At 36.2% G+C, this 21,370-nt stretch overlaps 1 protein-coding gene across 3 annotated transcripts in view; it reads left to right on the top strand.

Moving 5' to 3' along the window:
- Positions 1-21,370, top strand: part of FNDC3A (fibronectin type III domain containing 3A) — a 110,673-nt gene that overhangs the window by 19,530 nt on the left and 69,773 nt on the right. For 2 of the 3 annotated variants that reach the window (XM_084201464.1, XM_084201463.1), the window contains exon 3: positions 17,572-17,647. In XM_084201464.1, coding sequence (XP_084057590.1) covers positions 17,572-17,647 — 76 coding nt within the window. Of the gene's footprint in view, positions 1-11,402; positions 11,491-17,571; positions 17,648-21,370 lie in introns of all 3 variants that reach the window. The other variant, XM_084201465.1, reaches the window with a different exon arrangement.

Genomic DNA, 21,370 nt, shown 5'->3' on the forward strand with positions numbered 1-21,370 from the left:
TTTTTATTCAGCTGTAAAACATCTGAGGATTTTTTAAATCAATTTACCCCTTCTTACATTTTACCAGAATTAACTCTTGTAATTATGGTGACTTAGATTGTTTATACTGCATAACTGAGTTACCAGATGGAAACAGACCATTCCGTATTTTTCTGGAACACTTCATATCTTCAAAATGATAATCTATTTCAAATACTTGAAGTTCTGCTAGCAGTGTAAATGTGAAATAGCAGTACAAATATTTGAACACGTTAAGATGAAAGGTCATATGCTTCAAACAGCGGAAGTGTCTGATCAGGTTAAAGCTGTAACTTTCCACCATGATTTAAAACAAAACAATCCACAAAGTTAGAGGAGTGTGTGTGTTCAGTCAGAAAACATGGGGAACTTAAACTGCGTTGTTTGTATGTCACTCAGTGCTGTTGTGGGAGATTGCCTGGTTCTCTGTCCCACAGAGCAAGGGACTACTCTTACTTTCATAGGATAAAACCAGTGAAAAGAAAAAGCAGAGACCAAGCCTGCTGGCTCCTCCTCCTCTGTTAAGCACAGAAGTACTGCTTGATTTTACCTTCCTACCTTCCTATCACTGTGTTCAGAATGAGGGGATAATGTACTTCTTATGGTCTTGATGGTGAGTAAGGTTGAGGATGGAGAATGGAGCAGATCTATAAGAGTTGATAGAAACCAACTGGGAAGACATGGAATGAGGACAGAAGTGCTTGAGGATTTTTCACATAAGGGTAACTAGTGCAGTGATGCTTTAGTGATTATTGCTGAGGCTGGACAGGAAGGATGTGCTTGGTTATGTGAGTCCTGATTTGGTGGAAAGAGAGGAAAAGAAGAGGCAAGAGTTCAAACTACTTTAACACACTTATGTTAAATTGTTTTGGAAAGTTGCTACAGCACCCGGTGCTATTCCAAAACAAATCAGTAAATTGCTGACACAAGTGTACAGCAGCCAAGGAGTTCTGGACCCTCTCAGTACCTTCCCACTAAAGCTAGCAGTTGCAAAGTGAGACATTCCTGTATGACCTATGTGTCCTTTATTACCAGAAAATATAGATTGCACTCTCAAAGTAGCCCAGTACTTATTAACCATTTCTTTTTCTCTGGGGAATGGGACGTAGTGTTTGACCTTTAGTTGACTTTGTTTCTTGGCAAGGTACAGGGGTAGAGTAACACTTCTAGCTTGGGAGGTTGGATGCTTATCCTCCAAATTTTATTGAGAAATTTAGATGTTTTAGTGAGTTTTCCAAAAATCCCACTCTGTATGTATATATGAGTAGTGTGTGTGTATATTGTGTGTGGGTTTAAGTAGGTATTTAACATCAAATCTACAAGTTAGTGTTCCTAAAACCAATTTCTTCTTTAAATATTTAAACTTCTGACATTAAAGTTGTTATCATTAACTTGTTGTCATAGGAGGATGCCTTGAGTCAGCAGAGTAATAGATGGCTATAAAACAAATTAAGTAATCCCCTTTTCTGGCTTTCAGATTATTTACGTATTACATTTCAGCAAAATATAATGGTGGAGATGGTGCTGGGAAATATAAATCTAGACTAGATTGCTAAATGAGTTTCCTAGGTTTTTGTTCTGGCACTTCTGCTTCTGAAAACCATATGGTACATTATCAAGTTCCAGCTTGCTTTGGTTTCATCTTGCTGCTGAAAATCAAGCCTAGAACTGCAATATGTTTCATGATCTTTTTCCTCAACAAGAAAAAAAAAATCTGTGTTAAAAGTTGTTTAACAACATATAGTGTTATAACTGTTCTCACTTTCCATCACTTTCCATATTGTGGTCTTTGCCTTTCTTTTATCTGTGCTTTGATTTCACAGAACAGAGTATGGGCATGGTTGCTTCTGTCCTTTTTGCCTTTTGTTGTGGTTTTTTTTTTTTTTTTTTGTACTTCCCCTTTGGCTCTATTGAATTAGCAGATATGTCTAATTTCTCATTTTGGAGGTTCATTGAAGTTTGTTTTAGCTGACAATTATTCTTCCATTGTTCAGTGACTTCACAGCACTGAAGCGCAGCAGAAGTGGTGTTCAGTGGAACCGTTGGAACTTTCAGGCATGCAATGCTTCAGTGCCAGCTTATGGAACCTCATTATCAAGCTGTATTTTTCCCCAGGATTGATTAGTACTTTTGTGTAGCAACCATCACTGCAAAATACATAATCAAACTTATATGAGACATTCCATATACAGAAAAACCTTTTCCATGGAAGTTTTTAACTGCTTGTTGGCTATGATTAAAAAAAACCCAAAACATCGCAAAGAAAAGCTAAAACTACGTAAGTCTTGATGACTCAAGGTTAGTAGAGACTTCCTCTATCTGACTTAATCATGTTTTTTAGTTAGGAAGGGTGAAGTTTTTCTTAGTTGAGTGTAAATTTTTTTTTTTTTTGCCTTAGAGATCAGATTTTTTCCTAGTCTATTTAAACTGTATCCTTGATTGCAGGTGCATTGAAAGCTTGCTTTAAATTTCCTAGAAGAAGCCATCATTCTCAGCAGAAAGTGAGGATTCAAAATTCTTTGATGTAGTGTATGAATACTATGCTGCTTTTGTTGAGAAGAAAGCAGCACCAGATTTATTGCACAATTTATACTACCATTCAGATGTGATTTTTTTAATATTTCTGTTTGAAAATAAATGTAGAAACAAGAGTGAAGGCTGTGTAATTCATAGCCTTTTCCATTTCTGTTTGGTATGAAAATTCGTGGAATGAAGCATCCTCATAAAACTTTTCAGTAATCATCCTTTCTCTCTAAAATGTCTGTTTTCATGTGCATGATATGAATCCTAGATTAATTTTGGTCTCTGATACAGTGGATTCCTCCCAAGATACTTGAGGCATTCAGCCCCTGTTGAATTAAACTGTTCAGAAACTGACATTTGGGAGAATTGGATGACACATGAAAATTGAATTTGAAGTCAGTTAGTCACCATACGTTGCTAATACAGTCAATGGGGAGAAATAAGTATGTCCAGAAGATGATGCCTTTCATGGTGTATGAAGGTGACTAAAGATCTGTACTTTTTTGTTCTCTCTCTCTTTTTTTATGAGGTGAGAAGGTGCAAATTGCCTGGAGCTGTAAGCATTGAAGTAGCTTGGTTTTTCTGTGCAGTCTGTTGCAAATGGGTCTGATACCTGGGTCTGTGTGCTCATCAGTCAATAAGCTTTGTAAGGGTATAGTTATGCCTGAACAGTGTCTGTGACCCAGGCATGGCCCCATCTCTCCCCTCCTCTGTGACAGGAGACACTTAATGCTGAGTAAGCCATGACCTGAATGCCAGATTCCAAGTGCTTACCTTTGTTTCCTCAAATCCACTCTTAAAGTACGTGACAATAACACTCTTGGCAAATAAGTTATCTGAGGTACACCCTCTGCTAGCTGAAACCTGTTTTTTCCCTAGGAAGCATTTCTTTACTGAGATGGTGGTCAAATGCTGGAGCAGGCTTTCTAGAGTTGTAGTTAAAGTCCCAAACCTATCAGTATTTTTAAGAGGCATTTGGACAATGCCCTTAATATCAACTTAGTCAGCCCACAATCAGTCAGGCAGTTGGATGATCATCATAGATCCCTTCCCACTAAAGTAGTCTGTCATATTCTATTCCCCAGAGATTGAGACTTTGCCATAAGTGGGTAAAGTCTATGAGCTCTCTGTATGTTACAGAATTATATACTTTCTAGAGCAGGCAGAATGATATTATCTAGAAACAGACTCAGACTGTAGTTTACATTCTATAGCAAAAAATAGCAGTTGGCTTTGTTTTTTCTCCTTCTCTTTTTGAAGTAGAGGATAAAATATGGAAAGGATTGGGGTTGTAGAGATTTTTTTCCACCAAGTCCTTGGTTCCTGACTAAGTCATTCCAATCTGATCTAATTGAGATATATCTTTTAATTTCTCTTCCAGCTCAAGTTTGTATTGTCACAGTGTTTTGATATACGGTGGTGCCCATATTTACACAAAACTGGGTATATAGGGTACTTTTTCAGGGTTAAAAAGGCTTCTTTGGAAGTGATACTGAATTTCTCAACATTTGAAATTTTTTTTAAGTAAATGCTATTTTTAATAGCTAGAAAACACTGTTCTTCCTTTGGTGCTTCCTTTTATATACTGTATTTAGGGTAAAAAAATTAAACACATCCATCAGTCTTAAATATTGTGGACTTTTAACTTGCTATATCAGCAAACAGGATTCTGAGCTGTCAGAAGCAATGTTGGGAAATATAAAATTCTCTTCTAGTCCATAATACATTTGGACTGTTGCAAATAGGCAGATTGATCAGGGAAGATGCCTTGTGAGGGGACTAGCCCCTGTGAAGTATTAGCTGAAACCTTAGTTAGCCCTTGCTACCCATTTGCTGTGCAGTGTGAGCTCTGTTTCTCATGCACTTCCGCTTAGCATCGTGAAACTGAATTCCTAGGGGCTTCAAAGAGCAAATCATGAAATGAGAATGATGTGATTGAAGTGTTACAGTTTTTATTTTTAGAGGTTGAGGTGTCTAACCACGGGCCGAGACCAGTTGCCTCAGAAAGTTCCAGAGTTCAGTGACTGCCCTAACACTGCTTCCTTCTAATTCCCTGTAAACATGGATTAGCTTAAAACTTTGAAGCCCAAATGTTTGTCTGTTGTATTATCCACATTCCTTGAAACTCTGCTATTTTCCTTATGTTTATACTTTTGCTGATTTAAAAATATAATAGTGGTATTATTTTAAAGAGCAAATTTTCTGTTCACTATCTGCTATCTGCTATCTACAGACTGTAAATGCTAATGAGACAGATTGGATTTGCTGTAAATGAGGCAAATAAAACTTTGCTTAGGCAAGCTGTGAGAACTGAGAATGTGAAAGAGACAGAGAAGAAGCAAGTAGATCAAAATTGTAATTATTTCTTAATACTGAAGAATGAGACACACTTGTGGAATGTTCACTGATTGGCATTGTTATATGTGGACACTGACAAGTCTTGAACGTTTATCACTGACATTCAATGTAGAATTTAACATTTATCTTTTACTGGTTCTTCTGAAAAAACTTCGTATTTTTACAAAACAAGGCTAGAAATCATCTTTGCTTCCCCTTCGCAGTAGTCAGCTTTTTTAACCAATCATCTTCTACATGAAAAGGGGGGAAGCACAAGCACAGTATGAATTTTAAAAACTTTTCATGAATGAATTTGTTTTCTAGGGGAAAAAAATCCCCAATTCTTGGATCTTTCCAGCCTGCCTTTCTACAAAGAGCAATGAAAGCTTATTGACATCTATAGTTTTTGAATGCCAGTGCCAGTGAACAGTCTCAGCATCCTTCCAATCTCCCTGTTTCCAGTTGTTCCTAGGGATATTCTGTCGTCTTAGCGCGATCAGTGGTGTTGACAGTATCTTGTAGCAATGGTTAAAGATTAAATGCTTACTGATTTTATTATCTGTTAGCTGTCTTTTAGAAAAATGATGCAGAATTGCTTGGTCTGTCCTCTGAAAATACAGGCCTTAGAAGCATGTCACTGGAAAAATGGCTTCTTTCACTCATTTTTTTTCCAGATATACAGCTACTGTCTGTGTAAGCTGAAATAGTTTGGATTGTATTTTTTTTTCAAAATCCCAAGCATGTAAATTACTATTGCAACAATTTTATATAACAATTAATTTTGTATGGCTTTCCTCTTTCATGCTGAAATCCAAGATTTGTTGATGCCCTTTACTGCCCATATCTTTACTCTTCCTCATGAAAAAAGTTGTAAACTCTGTATCTAGAGCAGTTAAATCCTTATAGTCAGTGCTAGCAGATGCTAGGGTAGAGAATTGTCTAGTCATGGGAAACCTGTAAACCAGAAGTTGCTTAAAAAAGTACAGTGGGAAATAGATTTAGGACTTTGGTGTTTAAGAGTGTTGCATCACATTACTTGGACAAAGATCAAAGTCTATAGGGCACTTCTATAAATAATGATGGGAAGCCTGGTTTTGTCTGTCATTGATACTAAAACCAGAAGATCATTTAAAGTAAAAAAGAAAATTCTAATATTTCCTTATAGATAATATGAAAATGTTGTGTGCTGAATCTGCTGTGAATTGGTGTGGTACAAAGCTTAATCTAAAGTTTTCAAAATTCTTTATTGGTTAATAGCCAATGTACATGTGGAGAGAGGAAGCTTTTATTAAGTTTAAAAGAAGATGGGAGGCAGAAAGGTCTTTTGAAAGATGACTTCAAGTAAGAAGTACTTGGAAGTAACACTTTATGACCAAAATTCACTTATGACCAAAATTCATAAGCCTTTGGCAATTTAAAACAATTTAAGGTTCTGTTTTAATTTAGCTTTTATTACTGATGTCAGGAGTTCCTATTTAATAATCATATACTCTGTGTAAGGCCTGTTACATCTTTTGCATTTTTCCATTTAATATGTTTTTTAAGTGATAGTGGGCTTGATTATGGAAAAGAGTAGTTCATAGCCTCATTAGCCTTGTTATGATATAAGCAGCAGATTTTGAACATACTGTCAATGGAAAAACAACTTGTGCTGTGTTTGTAACTGACATCACCTTAGCTTGACCACAGATGTGATTCCATCTGGCAATTTCTGTGCTTCTAATGAATAAAAACACTCAAGTCTTGCAGTATTTTTTGATCCAGTAGCATGTAGGAACTTATAAATACTGTTGAACTACCCCTACAAATGGGAACTCTGGCATAGGTGAGGTGACACAAGCACAAATCACAGTAAGTCAGTATGGGAGCCACAGCAGTGTTCGTATCTTGAGTCTGCATCTAGTTTTCCTTGCTCACTGGACCACACTCTGTGGAGCCAACCTAGATGTAATGATTTTCATTGCAACAAAAAATGGGTGGAAAAACATCTGCTTTGAAAACTAAAAGTAGGTGTTTTTAATAATAAAATTATACTGGATATGAATAACCGGTACTTTTTGCCTAGAAAGCTTTTACTTGGTAAATAATTTCATGCTGATCAAATGTTAGGAATATGACTTGAAGTTAAAAGAAAGGAAAGTTACTTTTTTCTTTCTAAGTAGGCTGTAGCTTTGAGTCCTTTTACATTAAAGTGTCTGTGTCTTTGTATGCTTACTTATTACATTTGAAGATAATAAATGTTAGTAATGTTAGAATTTTTTATACCTTTGATGACATTTAATCTGTAATCTCATGTTGTTGCATTCTGAATACCGAGACAATTTCAAAGCAGTTTTCTATATCTTGTCTGCCTATGGGTTAGGACTTAAACCAGTGTTGCACAAGTGGTATTTGAAGTAATTTCTCACAAGAAGAGAGGGGTGTGTGTTTTTCTCTGTGTAACTGTCTTTCTTCAGGTGAGGGTGTGCCAGTGGTCCCCTGCTGTTGTTGGGATTAAAAACCACAGATGTGAGGTTGCCAGAAAACAATACTGCATGTTTTCAGTTCTGCTCTGAAGTGGAGACTAATAGAGGGAAACCATATTTGTTAGCTGTCTGAAATGTCTTTAGTATTAATATTTAATAAAAGGTATTTCTGTCTGTAGTATTATTTAGGGCAGACATATGTAAATTGTAAAGCAAACTTCAGAAATGTACTTCCTTCTTTTCGTGTCTCTTAGTAAATGCATGGTATAAAGTAGCACAGTGTTTGAGGGAGTGCATTAGAATCCAGTTGATTATTTCTTTGCTGCTTCTTTTTATTCTTTTACAGAGTATTTTTTTCCTCTCTTCTTTCTGGCTTACTTGAGAAATGAAGTCATAAACTGTATCACAGATTAAAAAGTCAGAAGTTGGTTCATCCTGAGTTAGTATAGCCTATCTGGGAATCAGGAGGCTAAATTAAAAATGCAGTTATAAAACAGCATATATTTGGAAGCTTTGTTCTCTTAAACCCGAACCTTCTGTTGACTGACGTTAGATGATCCAGAAGCAGATGCTGCAGCAGCTATTTGTTGATTTAGTTGCTATGGTGACATGATACATTCATGTACAGCAGGAAGCTCACTGTACGTTGGCTAATTTGATAGGAAGGAAGGCTTGAGGTAGGTATTGCTGACTATATTGTTAATTGATCCCTACCTTTCACATCCTGCCTCCACATGCTTGGTGGATGCACAGCTATAGAGGAAGGTGAAGGGAGATCCTCCTGCGTGGCGTTCAGGTTTAGGTGCCCTGTTCACAGGAGGGGGGGCAGTGTTCCACACATCCCCGAAGATTACCTCAGTACTGAGTGAATGGAACAGATTGGAGCAGCCGGAGTGGTGCCTGTTGAATCTTCCTTCATCCTTTGTCACTGTGCTAGCACCAGTTGAATGAGAGAAATAAAAGGATGCGAGCAACAGTAAGTCCAAGTGCTAAGGCTTTTGAAATGGGTTATGAGATAAAGCATGTCACTAATTAACATCTTGATTGCAACTATTAGTGGAGAAAAATGTAATTGTTCTGAATACGTGCCCTAATGACAGAGCATAAATGTGGCTCTGCCTGGAAGTTGTGTCTTTTCTAGAAATACACCCTTTTATAATCTTGTTGCAGACAGATTGTTAAAGATACAGTGCACATCTTACAAAGAGCTTGGCTGTACCACCTTCTTAACAGGTTCAGTGTTTTAAAATTTTTTAAAGTCAGAATGACCAAGAGTATTAGCTATGATGTTTTCCTAAATTTGAAAAATATTCAAGAATTAATCTACCTTTGTACTTTGGGTAAAAATCTTCTCATGAGTACTGCTGAGCTAATTTCAGTTGCAGTATTTTTAGACAAACCACTGCTGTCTTTTTTTTTTCCCCTGTTGATTTGTTTTAGCTGTGCATTTAGAAATATGATTTTGGTGAAGTCTTTCCATTATTTGTAATTGCTGACAATCTTTTGCTACTGACTCAGCACCTATAACCATATAATGCTAAATATAGATGTTTTAAGATTAATAATAAACAAAACAAAACAAAAAAAAAACACCAAGCCTGAAACACTCTTCTCTTTCCTAGAAAAACATCTCAGAAAATAGTATTGTTTCTGCTAGTATAGAAATGGTTTGTGATTCTGTTATTGTTAAATTATGGTTTTGAACGTCCAAGCAAACATTTTGGAACACTTTACCCTCTTGCTTTTTTGGAAGTTTGTTTGTAGAAAAAGCCCCAAAAACTCCCCATAACCCAAAAAGCACACACATTCCCCAAAACCAGAATGAGCTAAAAACAAAGCTCTGCTTTTTAGTAATATTGTTTTGCTTCAACTTGTAATCTTCCTTGTTGTATAGGAGCAGTCTCTTACTATATAGTTACATTTAAGTCTGCTTTAACCACAGTTTGTAATGTAACATACTCTTACTTCTTCATGTTATATATTTAATATTAATAATGACTAAAATTATTGTACCATGTTCTAGCTTCCCTCCCCCTTCCACTTTTTCCTTCACATCTTACTTCCTGCATTTTTTGGTATTTTAATGTGCATGTGAGGCTAGGAATTGGCTTTGTTTCTAAAGGATTGCTTTGTTTGTTTGTTTATGATATATTTAGTGGTATATCTATTAGCATTCTAGTTATATATGTTCAGAGGCTTTTTGCTTGGTTGGAAAATTTGTCCCAGATTTCACTCATTCTGGAAAAATATGTAAATTCACAAAGCATATCTAACTTCTTTTAGAGGAAGATACAAAGTAACTCTTTCAGTTCCTTTCCCCTTCAGAGCGATGTAATGGGTGGCTGGGAAAAAGAAGCATTCAAAATGCACTTTTACACTGAAATTCAGTCTGGTTCCTTTTGTTTTCTTGCCTTTGTGGCTGTAGCCAGTGCTAACCTATGGAGAGAACAGTTCTCATGTGGGCTTATCCCACAACTTCACACATGACACAAATGTTTAATGTATTTTGATTTCTTTAGTCTAAGTCAGGATTTTAAAAATTAACCTTTTTCTTTTCCCCTTCAGGAAGCTGATAGTCCTTGATACTGAAAGATGTATTTGAGAGCCAAGATATTCTGGAGACAGAACAAGCTTGATTATTTATTTTTCTTTATTGCAGATACAAAAACTTTTCTCCCATATCCCAGTAACTCTAAAATTATAGTTTCAGTTTTTCAGCTAACACTTAGCTGTTTTGGAATAAACCTATAATTATTAGGAAAGCAAATTTTTTTAAAATGATGTTTTACAGTCAGTAGCTAATAACGTCTTTTACTGATAGAGAATCTTTTAATGCTTTAAAAGCATTTATTTTGACGAGACAAATTGTTAAGGGCTAGGAAAGATTTGAAAATTTGGCTGTAAATACCAAACTTGCAAACAAAGTTTTATTGTATCTGACTTGATTCTCTTGATATTTGTGCTTAGAAGAATCAGAAACTGTTTCAGTCAGCCCCGTCCTGTCAGAAATACAGGTATTATTTGAACATTGGCTCTAAAATGTGTATTATTTAAGATCATTATGATTTGGTAAGGGTAATCCCTTCCATAAACCCTACTCAAATCTGATCTGCAAAAAATTCTCAGAATTAGGAAGATCCTCATAACTTTATAGAGCAGTGTGAAGGAGAAGGTTAACAAATGTCTTAATTCTGAATTTGTTTTGTTTTGTGTCTGTGGAAAAGAGTAGTATACTTCTAAACACAATCATTTTTTGGGGGGGTGTTGAGTTGTTTTGTTGTGGGGTTTTTGTGGGTTTTGGTATTTTTTATTTTAGACTAAATTCAAATTTTTAGAACCTAAACAATAAATTAAGAGTATTATTAATATTTTGAATATGTAGATTTTTTATCAAATAAAATTTCTTTTGCCTTATAGCTCCATGCATGTATGTAATTGATAGAAATGGCAAAATAATTTTGAGGTACTAGTATAGTGTGGGTTTATTTGAGGAGGAAGCTTTGGTCTTTAGCCTTTTAAATTTTATTTGAGACCTGCTTTTGCACATATAATAGTGAGCAAAAGAGAAATGTGTCAAACTTGCTGTGAGATCTTTTGAAGTTAGCTTTTAGAGCTCTTTGATTTATTTCATTATTTACTTATCAGCTTTTTTTTTTTTTTTCTTTCACCGGGACAGAAATAGTTTGGACTTCTAATTGTATTTACAGTTTCTGCTATGGAAAGATGTTGCCTTATAACAGTGAAGATGTTAATGCTTAGGGATTAGTCCTAATCTGTTTTTGTTTTTCTGCTCTGCAAGTCTTTCACCTCATCTAGGGTCCTTTTCAGAATTAATCCAATTTTGATATTAGTATTTCACAATGTTGTCCATAGGTTTGTGTTTCCATCTTTCTTACTAACCACCTGACAGAGACCAGTTATTAATTGTGCAAGGCTATTTATAGTTAGTCACTTTTTTTTCCACTGAAAGTACCAGGGAAGCTTTTTCCTTCATGTTGCAATGTAAATACACGTTAGTGATGGTGCCACAAGTCTAATGCTGCCTTTCTTTTCTGTCAGGCTGAAATTATTTTGAAACCTGTCAGTCTCCTGGTACATCACTACTTCTGTTAGGAGGATGGACGTTCAAGTAGAGAAGCTTGTAGAAGTGCGTATCTTACAGAATGAAGGGTTGGTTTGAATCATTATTTCAATCGAGTTAATGGGCTTTTTGGCCTTAATTATTGTGCAAACAAACATATCCAAAACAAGATTAGCTAACTCTGTATTTTAAATTCCATTCTGCCCTTACTGTGCTCCAATGAAGAAATAAGTTAACTGTGTATTCATCCAGCACGAGCTAAATCTTAGAGTGCTTATGAAAGTATTCTGTATACATAGTGACAAAGATTAGTAAAATACAAATCAGCTGTATTTTGTATTATTGCTGTTTTGCTTTTGAAAGACACTGCCATGACCATATTGGCAGGGTGAAATGCCTCGAAGGATCTTATTTTGGCTTCTGCAGCCTCTGCTTCTTGCTCATAAAAATTACTTCTAGACCTTTATGGAGGTAAGTGTTAACATTTGGCCTTAAGTTTTTTCTTTTCTTTGGAGCAGCTTGCTGAGTCAAGGTGGCTGCAGCTCTGCCCTGCACAGCTTTCTCTTCCACCTTCTGTTACTTGCATTCTTACAGGGGTTTCTTTATGACTCCAGCCATTTTTACCAAATTCATTTCCTTTTTGTTAGAAGCAAGCTGAAGACTTGAAAAAAACATTAAACTCCTTTCCTGCTTCAATCTGCAGAAACATCCTGTATTTTCTGTTGCAGACAGTGAAGAGTTTTACTGAATAAAAAAAGTAACATTGAGCATTCTTCTCTTCGAACATTTGTACTTCCATTGATTCTTTAGATGCAAGATCTAAATACTTTCCATCCTGCTCAAACTGATGTAGTAATAAATCCTATATGAGATCTTAAGATATAATAGTTTTAAAATAATTATAATCTGTTAATGGGAGTATGTGCAAGTCAGTGTTACATATCTCTGTAGGATGTGATTATACTACTTGAGTTGCAATAAAATTATATTCAATTTGGAATTCTTTAGGGAGAGAATTATTGTATTCTAAAAATCTATTTGCCACATCTGCCCAGCTCAAATTGTGATTTAAGGTGAAGAATAGATTTTCAAAACCACTCTAGAGCATGTCCCTTATTTAGTCCTTTAAAAAGGCATAATATTGTAGTGCTTCTTCAGGATACTGACTGTAATTGTTTACATATTAGTACTTTAAATGTGCTCTGAATGTTCATGGAGACTGAGACTCCTGAGTGAGTCTGAGACTGAGACTGAGACGACTGAGTGTCGTCAAACAAGTCAGTTTTAGTAAATCTTTTCTTGCAAACTGACTGGTAAGAGTGGTCTCAAGAACAGTTTTCAGATCTGTATGGATCTGTGTTATGCTCAGGACTACTATAGCATGTTCATTATTGCAGGTGTCTGTTGCAGCATCTGGGAATGTTCCCAAATATTGCTTACTTTGCTAATGTAAACGTGGCTTTAGGTAGCACTGATGTCGTCAAGGTAATGTAGCAGTTCTCCCAGGAGAGGTCAGGAATATTAAAACCCCTTGGTTTGCACACTGGGTACAAGGAGATGGGAATTGCCAAGACTTAAAAAATATTTAAGGATGTGGATGAAATTTATTCAGAACTGTTTTTCAGCAAATCCCATAGCAGAGAAGCTAGGGAATATGTGATTAGTAGGAGACAGTTTAAAAATGTCTAAAAAGAAAATTTCCGGAACTTACTGCCGTAGGAGGTTGTGGAGGCAGTTCACATTGTAGGTGAACTCAAAGAGTTTAGGCAAACATATGGACAGTAAGAGGGATGGACTGTCCAAAGTGGCCTGGCTCACACACTCTCCTTAAACAGCATCTCAGTTGATATATTAGAGTCAGAGAGTCAGAGGGCTTGGCTAGATGGGCTGCTGACCCAGACCATCAGGTCATTTCCTGTGTTCTTGCTTGGCTTCAGCTTCTGCCTGAGTTCAAACAGCAGTTTCAGGAAATACACACTGACCTTTCTAATACGTGGCAATTATTAGTTTTGTTAGAAGGCTTTTTGTTAGGAGGTCTGTGCCAATCCGGGCAATTAAATTAAACTATTACAAAGCTTACTGTGTTGCTCATTTGGTTTGGATTTATTTTTTAAAGTAGTCTATATAAAAAAAAATTAAGTACCATTGAAAAGTGTGAACACTTCTAAAACTAACAGTTTTGACAACTGATGTTTCAGGTATTTCAAACTTCAGCCGTTCAGTGGCCACTTTTTTATTTATGCAAGAACTGCTTTTAACATAAGTGTGTATCTGTACTCTTGTATTGTCAACTTGTATGCTAATCTCTGGAAAGAGATTTTGTATTGTTATTCATCAGGAACTGTATTGGTCATGTGGATCATCATTAAACAACCGTTTAAAGGAAACAATTTATAGTCACAATGGAAATGACATAGAACTAGTTGATCTAATACTCCTATTTCTTAATGGCAATGCCTTAACATGATTTGAGACAAAAATACATTGTCAAATTCTGATAGCATTCAGAAATTACACTTTTAAATTTTATTAGGTTCCATTATAGATGGTTGTGCTTTATAAGTGCTTGTATGATTCTAGAACTTGTATCAAGGCTTCAGTATCCAAAGTTCACATTATTTTGTTAAGATTGTGAAGTTCCCAATTAGTGTTTTGTCAGTTTAGTAAGAGAAATAGCCCTTGAAAAGTGCCCATGCTAAAGGTGCCTCCCACTGAGACTGACTCATCACAAATGAGGTTTTTATCTGAGTATCATAGTTACCTTAGAGGAGCAGGCAAAGGGTAGAATGCATGTCAGCCTTTGGGTAGCAGAACTTTGGGTGCTCTGAGTAAAGCAACAGAATTTGTCACAAAAAGATTGAGGTCCAGGAAGAGAGGCTGGACCATCAGATTTTTACGAAGCTTTTCTCTTAGTTCAAGCCAATTTGAATGTTTTGCCCAGAAGAGGAAGGAGGTCAAGGTCCAAAATATTCAGTGTGAAAGACTCAGGCCCTGGTTTTCAGAAGTACTGATGTCAGGGTGCATGAAGTAACATGTTGGCTGATGGGGTGTGCAAGCCTGCACAAGAGCACCTCAAATGAGATGAAGGAGTTATAAATAAGCAACTCATTGATTTATTGTTCTCCTTTTTCTTTTTTCTTTAACCTAGAACATGATGCTATGTGAAATCCATGTTACATTTTCCTTTAGAGAAATTTTCTTGCATCCTTTATTATGTACTGCAGACTTCAATTAGATAAGGGGGAATTCCTGTGATTAACTGTCAGTCTTATGTACTATCTCTTCTGACCAGAAAGGTACCAATCTCTCTCCATGCATAGCTTTAATTTTTCTTATTTCAAATCATGTCTGCTGAGGTGCAGAGTGTCAGAAATGCCCTTCTCAAAGCTGTGAGCACTCCACGGGGTTCAACTGTGATCAGGTTGGTCCAGAAACCCCTTTTGGTCATACACTGCCCCAACACAAAGACTGTTGAAGCCAACAATTCTTGCAACTTCTGGAATTTCAACCCTGATTCAGAATCTCTTTTGGCACACTTGGCAGGAGACACAGCCTACTTTGTAATAGTTGTAAAATAAAAATGTGAATGCACTACATAAAAGTAAGGCTAAAAGTGGGAGTCAGTGAAATACAATCAGGCATCAGGTAGGCTAATTGTCCATTGACAAAAGACATTCTGTTTCCTGTTTCTGGGAACTGAGATCTAATTAAATTGCATGAAGTTGGTGAGTCTTCCCACCCTTTGAATTGGCAATTGGATGTCATCAGAGATGTGAAAATCCAATGGCATCCTGATTGTCAGAATGGTGCTGGACTCCATCATTTGACCTGTTGCTGCTCCTGAGCAGTGCCTGTCTCGCTGTTGTACCTTGGCTGCCATGCTGAGCCTTTAGCTTCTCAGAGCAGCTGTGAAGTGAGCAACTAAGATGCTCACACAGAAGCTGATTTAACACAGAACCAGGAGGCACAGGGCCCACTTGCTGCACTTGGGCCAGTGTGCGTGCTTCCATGCTCAAATCCTCTCTGCCAGCTGGACCTCAGGTTTGGATGGCCCGCAGCAAGAAGTCTGGGGAAGAAAAGCCAGCAAGTTCCTACAACAGCATTATTACCCAGATTTCCAACTTCAGGCACTCACACAGGGTAAATAGGGACAACTGGGAATACAGTCAACCCACGTTCCCTGTTACTTTAAAAGCAGGAATCAAGGGCCAGGCATCACCATAAAGCATTTCTGCTTCTCACAGTTCATATGATGGTAACCAGGAATATTGAGTGGAGAATGGTACAGATTGACATGTCAGCTGTAGCCAGAATGGCTCCTCCCAGGAGTTTGGGCACCTAAATCAGCCAAAAGAGATGGGCAAATGTAGCTATCCAGCCCACACATAACAGATGGAGAGACATTCTCATGTACCATGAAGCTTTTAGGTACTTTTATACCAGTCTAAACGTCGAGATAAAATTTTCAATTGTAGCAGAGGGAAGAGTATTTCAATGAAATATGTCTTGAAAAAGTTATGCCTGCTTGGGGAGTCCAAAAAAGAAATTGTAAGAACTCATCTATTCATATTTCTCTTCTTCATCACATTCTGAAGGTGATGGTAGCCAGTTGTTAAAATGCTACCTTCAAACACTTCAAAATAAACTCTGGCAATACAGTATTTTCTGAAGACAAAGCTTTAAGTCTTCTTTGAAATTCATTACTAAAATAATCTTGTTTAGATTATATTATGAATGCTAACTGAATTTTACATTGAGCCACACTTCAGAAGATCTGGAAGATGTAATAGCTTGATAAAAATGTAAATATTGATACAGTTCATTATTTTTTCTCGAACAGCCAAAGCTTCTAGAAAAAACATGTGAAACAAGATAGTATTTTTAAACTGCTTGCTCAAAGCTGAGCTAATCAGTGTTGACTAACACAGCACAAGCTTGAAAATGTGAATGTCTGTCATATCTCATCAATATGTTAGTGTTAGAACTTGCCATATTTTCTTTAATTTGTGAAATTGCTTCACCAGAAAGGGGGGAATTCATAGGATTTCTGCCATTTTCTTATCCTTTCCTTTGTCTCTGGTATTCCTAAAATGAGTAGCACTCAAGTTTCCAATTCTGGGGATTTTGGTTGGTTGGTTGTGTTTTTGTAAACATGAAAGATTTTCTTTTCTTTTAGCAATTTAACAAAGTAAATTTTTGGCCATAATACTCAGGAGTTGTGTTTCTAAAAATTTCTTTCCTACTGATTTGTAGAGGGAGGAGGACATAGGCTCTATTTAGACGTGTGCAAGCAAGACCGAAGAACGTTCTGTCCAGAAAGGAAATTATAAAATAGACCTGCTTTTCTACTTTTAAAAGTTTTTTTTTCCTCTTTTGTTCATAATTTTAGCTAGGTTTTTCATGTTAACAAACTTCTTTCCTCACAGAAGGGCAGGTTTCAAATAAAAGTACAGAAATCTAAAATGGTGACAGGCTTCTGCTTTGGTACAGACTTTCTCTGTTTATTTTGGCTGCTGTGTGCTTTGCTATCATTTCTGCATTGCTTGGGTTTACAAAATCGGGATAACCGGCTTTCCACAAATAAAATTATGCATACTGTTTCATGCTGGGCATCTGGTACACTTACTTTGTCATGACTTCTAATTTTTTTCATTGTTAATGAATGTACAAATATGTTTGGATCATATAAAGAAGGACATGACACAGTATTTTCTTGTGTTGAAAACTGTCAAGTGGTTGATGTCAAGCACTGGGAATTCTAGACTTCCTTCTGAAAGTTTATGTAATGGTTTGATTAATGTTGAAGTTAATGCAATTTGTTGAAATAATTTAAGCTGTACAAATAGTTTTTTAATTATACCAAGCAGTTGAGAAAATAAAATTTGTGCAGGTACTGTTTTACTTAGTTGTATTCTCTCCTTCATTCTTTGAAAAATGTTTGTTTAAAAATATCTGTGCTTGTTCTTGCTCTTATCTATTTCTCTGTGGGATGAAGACAGCAAGAAGTGTGAAGTGAAAAATAATGTATTTACTAACCAGAAAAAAAAAAACCTGCTTTTTTCTCAGTAAAAAAAATTTTTTTTGCACATACCAGACTTCTGTGACATATTCCCATGTAATGGTTGTAAACACTCTTTTATTTTTAAGGTTATTCTTGTGCAAGTTAATCCAGGGGAAGCATTTACAATAAGAAGAGAAGATGGACAGTTTCAGTGCATTACAGGTAAAGTTCATAAATTTATTTTCATATTTTCTGAGTCTGAATCAGGATTAATAAAAGGCAATTTGTGCTGAAAGTAAAAGAATGACAGAATTTATTTTAAATACAAGAGCTGTTTAAAGACCTAAAAGATTATGTGCTAAGGATCATTGGGATTTAGATTTCACTGCCATAAACCAAGTACTTTTTCTTACATTATATTAGATGAAATTAAATTTCGTGGGGAGGAAAAGGGAGGAACATTTTCAGATTGCAGAGCAAGCATGGAAAGGCTGTTGGAGCAACTTTTGACTAAGCTCATTTATTTCACAGAACGCAAATTAAAAGCTCAAACTGTTAATATGGCTTGAGTTTAGTTTTTTTTTAAATTCTTTACTATAATGTGAACGTTGTTTCCCTGTCAGTTATCCCACCTAGTTTCTCATTATCTCTAGGAGCCAAATGGCATTATTTCTGAGTTCTAGCAAGTGCAGCTTCAAAATACAAATCTTTCATCTAAGCATAGCATCTGCTTACCCAGTGGTCAGTTTGGATGTTTTTTTCTATTCTGAATGGCCAGAGCTACCAGTTGAGCAGATCTAGAAGGTGCTGTGAGAAATGAGCAATCAGCTATTGCTGCTTCACAGAATACCATTTTACTGCCTTGTAAGAGAGTATCCACAGATTCAGCTTTGCGGTCACATTTTTGCTCGTCATCATCTGGGCCAGTGAATCCATCCGTTTTTTTTTTCTTTTTCCCCCCTGGATGTTGGCCCAGCTCCAACAGGTACTGTTCTGGGAATTTGAAGCAAGTATTTTCCAATTCCTTTCCCTCTTCTCTCCAGTCTGAGAAGAGCTGAAAGGTCTGCTTTCCAGTGTCATAGGCAGGTCCTTTGGCTACAAAACAACTGATTCAAAGGAGGCCTTAGATAGTAATTAAGTTTATATTGACAGTTCTTAAAGTTTACTTGTCTGTTAGCACCATATTTCAAGACTTTGTGCAGATTGCATGGTATTCATGCATCCTTTGAGCCACCAATGGATCAGTGTTGCAGCTCACCATTCTATACTTGAAAAATGATATGTAATAATTACTTGACAGTACTGAGGGAAATAAAATTATTTTTGTCTTGCAATTCAAGTCAAAGAACAGATGAGATACATTTTGCTTCTATTGCACAAAATACTAAGTGAAGTGGCATGTGTTGCATGTTTGGTTCTAATTTTTGATTTACCAAATGGTCTTATTGGTGGAGAATAAATTGACACTTTCTTGGCATGATTGTCTTCAAAGCAGAAATTGTTTAATGAACTGCAAAAATATTAACATCATATCCTTACAGATGTGGTTCTAACCTTCCATGGTATAACTTTTATCCTTGCCTGGTGCCTCTTGCTTTTGGAGCAGACAGCTTGCTATTGTGATTTGATTCAGCTGTGGATTTCTTCATCCTTTATATGTGAAAAGGAGCATGAGCAAGTTACTAGATGATTTTTTCTGGGACTCACTAAGTGTAAGCTGAGGTACAGTCTTTACCGCTTTGCTGAAAAGTGGCACTGCAATCTGGAAAACTGCATCCCAAATCAGTACCACAGCTTTTGCAAACCTCCCATTACATAGATATTCTTCTTGTCTTTCCCCCTTCCTGAAGATGAAATTGTGGATTATAGTTGGTAGTAAAATGGGGGTCATAAAGATATTTTTCATATCTGTGAACTCAGTAATATTCATACAGAACCTGAGTTGCACCTGATCTTTTGAATATTGCTTTTCTGGTCTATTCTTGCCACTTCTGAGACATTATTGTGTTTTTGAGTGCTGTGCCAATGGATCTTTCTACCTTTTGGGTTGTTTGGTCTATCTTCCTTAAAGAAGAAATTCCTGTAGTAATTGATGCTGTTCCTTTTTCATTATATGTATTGCATGAGAAGTGTCTACTGTTTGGTTTTCTGTGCAGAGATTTGTATAAAACAAACTATTTTAGATGGTATAAACCATAGAGAGCAATTTGGTATTGGTCCTTTTTTGTTCTGCCACAACTCCTCAAACATGGTTTGCCCTTGACTTGTCTACAAAATGCGTTATTAGTCTGCAAAATGGGTTACAGCTGCAAGAGTCTATCACATTGTCTTGAAAGTAAGAAAGAAAGCAAACTCACATCAGTTCCTTGATTTTTTCTTCACTGTATGCACTCAGTTGTTAGGTGAAATCATAGTTATAGATGTGGAAATATATAATGAGAATGGTTTGGATAAATGTACAAAGATGTTTATATTTAGAGAGCAAGCATGAAGATGACTCTGACTTAAAAGTCTCTTAAATTCTCTGACTTAAAAGCCTATGCAAAGAACACATATGCAGTTTTTTCAGTGATGTATGATATAAAAAATTAAAATTATGTAACTATAGTACTAAAATGAAAGAGTGGAAGTTGAGAAGTAGCAAGAAGTTTATGGATCCTAGATAGCAGTGCAGGTAGCCAGATACATTAGTTTGAATGATTTGGTAAGTCACGCTTCCTTGGATAATTCTAAATCTCTCTTGGCTTTATTGCTGGTCAATTCACCTTGATGTTGTGCTGTCTGCTGAAGTCAATGTGGATTGTTAATAAATCTAACCATAATGTTAAGTGTGGTTTTTGTTATCAAATATATGCCTGTTGGAAGCATTCAGATTCTCTGTCAATCTTCATGCTGTTCTTGTCATCTATTCTATTCTTAAAGAAGACTGTCCTTACTTTGGCAACACTGGACATAGTGTAAAATTTCTCAACCTAAAAATGATGAGAGTTAGTTTCTCTCAGGAGAAAGGTAAGGTGTGAATAAAGTGAATGTTTAGAGCCGTCCTTGAGTAAATGAGGTAATGAAAACTTAAAGCACTAATTAATGGAGAAGCACACTATGCATTTTCTGTGAACTACGCTTCTGAAGAAAATGCTGCATTTGCATGCAGGTCTTTGTACTGACTTACCACATGTCTGCTCTCACAGGTGGTCTGTAAAGCTTTGACTGGTTTGGAACTACATTAAATGAGAAGCAGCTTCTTACTGTGGTTCTCTTCCATGATAGTGGAATATTGAGTGAATAATATTGAGTGAAAAGACTCTTAAGAATAATTCCTGGTTTGAAATCTCCTAAGGATGGCAGGAGAGCAGTAATGGTTAAGGGAGCCTTGATCCTTAGTGAATTCCATTCCTCTATTCTGGTGACCTTTTAATGAATTAAAATAACGTGTATTTTATTCGTTATTTCTGTAGAATAAGAAGCATGGTTGCTTTGTATTTCTGTAGTTAGGAGTCTTGGATCATAGTTGGGTTTCTGTTGTCTGACTTAAATACAGCTTTGATTGAGCACTTCTGTATGCCAATGGCCATATTTTTCAGATATTATAAAATATTTTCTTTGCCTGCCTAGTGATTTGTCTGATAGTGACAACTCATGCTCCCCCTTGATGCAGCTTCAATTTAAACCATTTGTCAGTCTCTAACTTTACAAAAATACCATGCATGCCTTGCTAGATAGATAGGAACTTATCTGTCTGTGTAATCGTGTGTTAAACCAAAATGTTTATTTTCAAAAGAGGTCTTTTAAATATATTAAAATTTTCTCATATACTAGAAATTTCTCATATACTAGACTTCTGTGGAAGCTTTCCTTAAGCCAAAATTTTCTTCTGTTAATATGAAGTAATCAGCTACATTACAGTGATTCAGAAAACCAGGTTTGAAATGTATGAATGGGTTCTCT

The sequence above is a fragment of the Fringilla coelebs genome (genome assembly GCF_963513975.1).
Source record: "Fringilla coelebs genome assembly, chromosome: 2".
NCBI lineage: Eukaryota > Metazoa > Chordata > Aves > Passeriformes > Fringillidae > Fringilla > Fringilla coelebs.